This window comes from Acanthisitta chloris, unplaced genomic scaffold (assembly GCF_000695815.1).
Source record: "Acanthisitta chloris isolate BGI_N310 unplaced genomic scaffold, ASM69581v1 scaffold5222, whole genome shotgun sequence".
In the NCBI taxonomy this organism is placed as follows: Eukaryota; Metazoa; Chordata; class Aves; order Passeriformes; family Acanthisittidae; genus Acanthisitta; species Acanthisitta chloris.
Window position 1 is genome coordinate 3,150 of NW_008660903.1, and position 3,243 is coordinate 6,392.

General features: G+C 56.4%; 1 protein-coding gene across 1 annotated transcript in view; it reads left to right on the forward strand.

Annotated features, from left to right (window-relative positions):
• Positions 1-925: 925 nt before the first annotated feature.
• The window catches only part of LAD1 (ladinin 1), a gene marked incomplete at both ends in the record, with an annotated part of 10,460 nt that continues 8,142 nt past the window's right edge, over positions 926-3,243 (forward strand). The window contains one exon of the mRNA XM_009069999.1: positions 926-966. Coding sequence (XP_009068247.1) covers positions 926-966 — 41 coding nt within the window. The remainder of the gene's footprint in view (positions 967-3,243) is intronic.

Below are 3,243 nucleotides of genomic sequence, written 5' to 3' on the forward strand. Positions count from 1 at the left end.
TACCCTGAGAAGACAATCCTCCCATCTCCCCAAGAAGACAATCCTCCCATCACCCTGAGAAGACAATCCCCCCATCATCCCAAGAAGACAATCCTCCCATTGCCTTCCCACTTGCCCTTTGAAGGAGGTTGTTGCCCTGTAGAAACATGGGGATTGGGTTCTTGGGGCAGGCTCAGAGGGGATGTTAGGTTTGATAGGCTTTGTGTGGACATGGCATGAGCCTGGGCACACAGCTCCTCTCCACCCAAAAATTGGGTCCCCCCCATGCTTCAGCCCTTGCCCCGAGACTTTGTGAGTTCTCTCTACTGCAGCAAAGCTCGTGATGATGGGAAGACCATGACAGCTCAATCCAAGACATCTAGAAAGGCCTGAAAGGGGCAGGGCACCCTCCCATGTCTTTGGAAAGGGCTGGACTGCACCCAGCCGGAGGTGTTTAATGACTGTTTTGGATCCCTGGGAGCCTCCTCCCACTCAGCCCAAGGTAATTCACCTCCTCCACCGCTGCTGGAGGAGTTGTTGACTGGTGGAGAGCGGCTGGTAGAACAGGTTCTCCGCAGGGAGTTGTCTCCGAAACCCTGGGAGACGTGGATGGCTCAAGCCCCAGGTGTGTGCTGGAAGCCTGGCAGGGCAGGAGCGAGGAGGGAGCTGTTCCTGAGCTGCTCTGCTGGGCAGGGCAGCGAGAGCTCCGCGCCGCTACTACGCTAATTACAGCCCTGCCTCTGTCAGGTAGATAAGAAACCATGTGATGCAGCCTGGTGGCAAACGGGCAGCAGCAGGGTAAAGGTGCACAGGGAAATAACCTTGCAGGGAGTTCCTCCCTCCCTCCCTGGGGAGTAGAGTCTCCGGGCAGCGCAGATCCCTGTGGATCAACAGCACCTTGGTCTTGATGCCTGCTCAAGTTTTGGGAGCTCTCTGAAACTCACAGCAAGTGTCTTTCAGCAGAAGGAACTGGTCTGATCTCTCCAGGTAGGTGCTGTGGTTTAATGCTTAACCCTTTCCGTGGCAGGAGGGAGGGTGAGGTGAGTTGCTGCAGAGCCAGAGGGTGCTGGGGAGGGTGGGAAGAGGGGGCAGCTGCCCTGGGGGTGTTGTTTGCAGAGGTGATACCACCCCCATGGAGAGTTCAGCACTGCAGGAATTTCTTGTGCGTGGGCAAGATCAGAGGCATTTTGGTTCTGCTGCCTGGGGAAGCTGAGAGCTACATAGGAAAATTACTCTGGAAGTGCTTTCTTGCCCCATGCTGGATATATTCTGGGCCTGGTTTGACTTTCTTTGGGGTTCAGTCTGGCTGGGCTGTGTCTCCAGACTTGTTCTGGAGTTGGCTGTGGGGTTTTCCACTCCCTTCATGCCCACCTAGCCCCTGGGTGTGTGTCCTGGCTCTGCCCTGTGGAGGCTGCAGCCCATCCGGGGCTGATTCAGCGCTGCTGGCTGAGCCACCCTGCAGCCCCATGGCACTGCCTGCTCCACTCACTCCTTCCTGGAGAGTGAGCTTGGCTCTGATGGGAGCCAGGGTGAGTGAGGCTCCTGGGCATCCTGAGTCAGGGGAAGCTGATGTGAGGATCACTCCCAACCTCCTGCAGACCCCGGGGCAGCACCTCCAGCCTTGGCTGCATAGGTGGAGTGATGGAGACTCAAACACAACCAGAGTTGCCCACAAAACAGGGCAGAAATCCTAGTTTAAGTGAATGTGGTGGCTCCAAGACTTAACTGCAAACCCTGGCAGGTCATGGAAGAAAGGGGAATTCATAGAATCCCAGGCTGGCTTGGCTTGGAAGGACCTTAAAGCTTATCTTGTCCTACCCTCTGCCATGGGCAGGGACACCTTCCACTACCCATGCTGCTCCAGTCTGGCCTTGAACACTTCCAGGGATGGGGCAGTGCTTGTCTGGGCAATCTGTGCCAGTGGCTCACCACCCTCTTTGTGAAGAACTTCCTTGTATTTAACTGAGCCCCCAGTGGAGGCTGCAGCTCACACCTGCCTCCAGCACGGGTGGGATGGATCCAGAGGGCATCCCAGCCCCATCCAGATCCACCTCCTCTGAGCCACAGACCCAGTGGGGTCCTGCACCCCACGTGCTTCACAACCCCAGAAGGCAGTTCCTGTGCTCTCATTAGATGAGGCAGCACTGAAACAACAGAAATGTCAGAAAGCTCTGCAGTAATGATTAACAGGGCAGGAGAGGACAAGGCAGGGACACTTGCCAAACTGTTTTACTCATCTCTTTGAGGTTAAAAAAGGTAAGACAGCAAAGAATAAATCCCTCTTTGAAAAGAGGAGGGAAAGATTGGCAAAGCAAATCCATAGCCTAATGGGTGGATTAGTTAATTACAAGTAACGAGAAGCTGCATGTGGCTAGTGCCAGGCTATGAGCTACCTCAGAAAGAGCCAGGGAAGTTCAAGGCAGGAAAATCCCATTCTCATTTCAAAGGAACCTGTGCATGGAAAAACCAAGCAGTAACTGCCTGTCACCCGGAGTTATACTGGTACTAGTGCTCCATGCTGTCACTGCTGGAGGGACAGCAGTGCTGAGCAGAGCCACCTGCACATGTATGTCCACACACACGTGCTGACCTTGCTGGGTGGGAATGTGTGTGCAGGGATTGCTGCAGTGGGAAATCATCTCTGCTGTGCAGGGATTGCTGCTCCAGGAGAGCATCTCTACTGTGCAGGGATTGCTGCAGTGGGAAAGCATCTGTGCTGTGCAGGGATTGCTGCAGTGGGAAAGCATCTGTGCTGTGCAGGGATTGCTGCAGTGGGAAAGCATCTGTGCTGTGCAGGGATTGCTACCCCAGGAAAGCATCAGTGACGTGCAGGGATTGCAGCCATAGGAAAGCATCTGTGCTGTGCAGGGATTGCTGCCCCAGGAGGGAATCTGTCCTGTGCAGGGATTGCTACCCCAGGACAGCACCCCATGCTGTGCAAACAGTCGTGCTGCTGTCCTAGCCCTGGCGAGCTGTGCTCACAGGGCCAGCGCGAGCGGGAGCTGTCCCCGCTGGAGGATGCTCAGCGGCACATCCCATCCAGCCTTCTCCATCTCCGACTCTCCCATGGCACTGGAAGCCACGGGGGCTGATTTCTGGGGCGGTGTTCAGGCTGCTGGGGGTGGAGGCAGAGGGGGGAAGGCAGCACCCCCAGCACTGCCCTGTCCCGGGCAGCGCTGACTCCCCGTTCCGCTCGGCCGGCTCTGCCGCCTGCTCCGCCTGCCCCGAGCAGGAGCAACAGAAGCCACAAACAGTCGCGGGGGG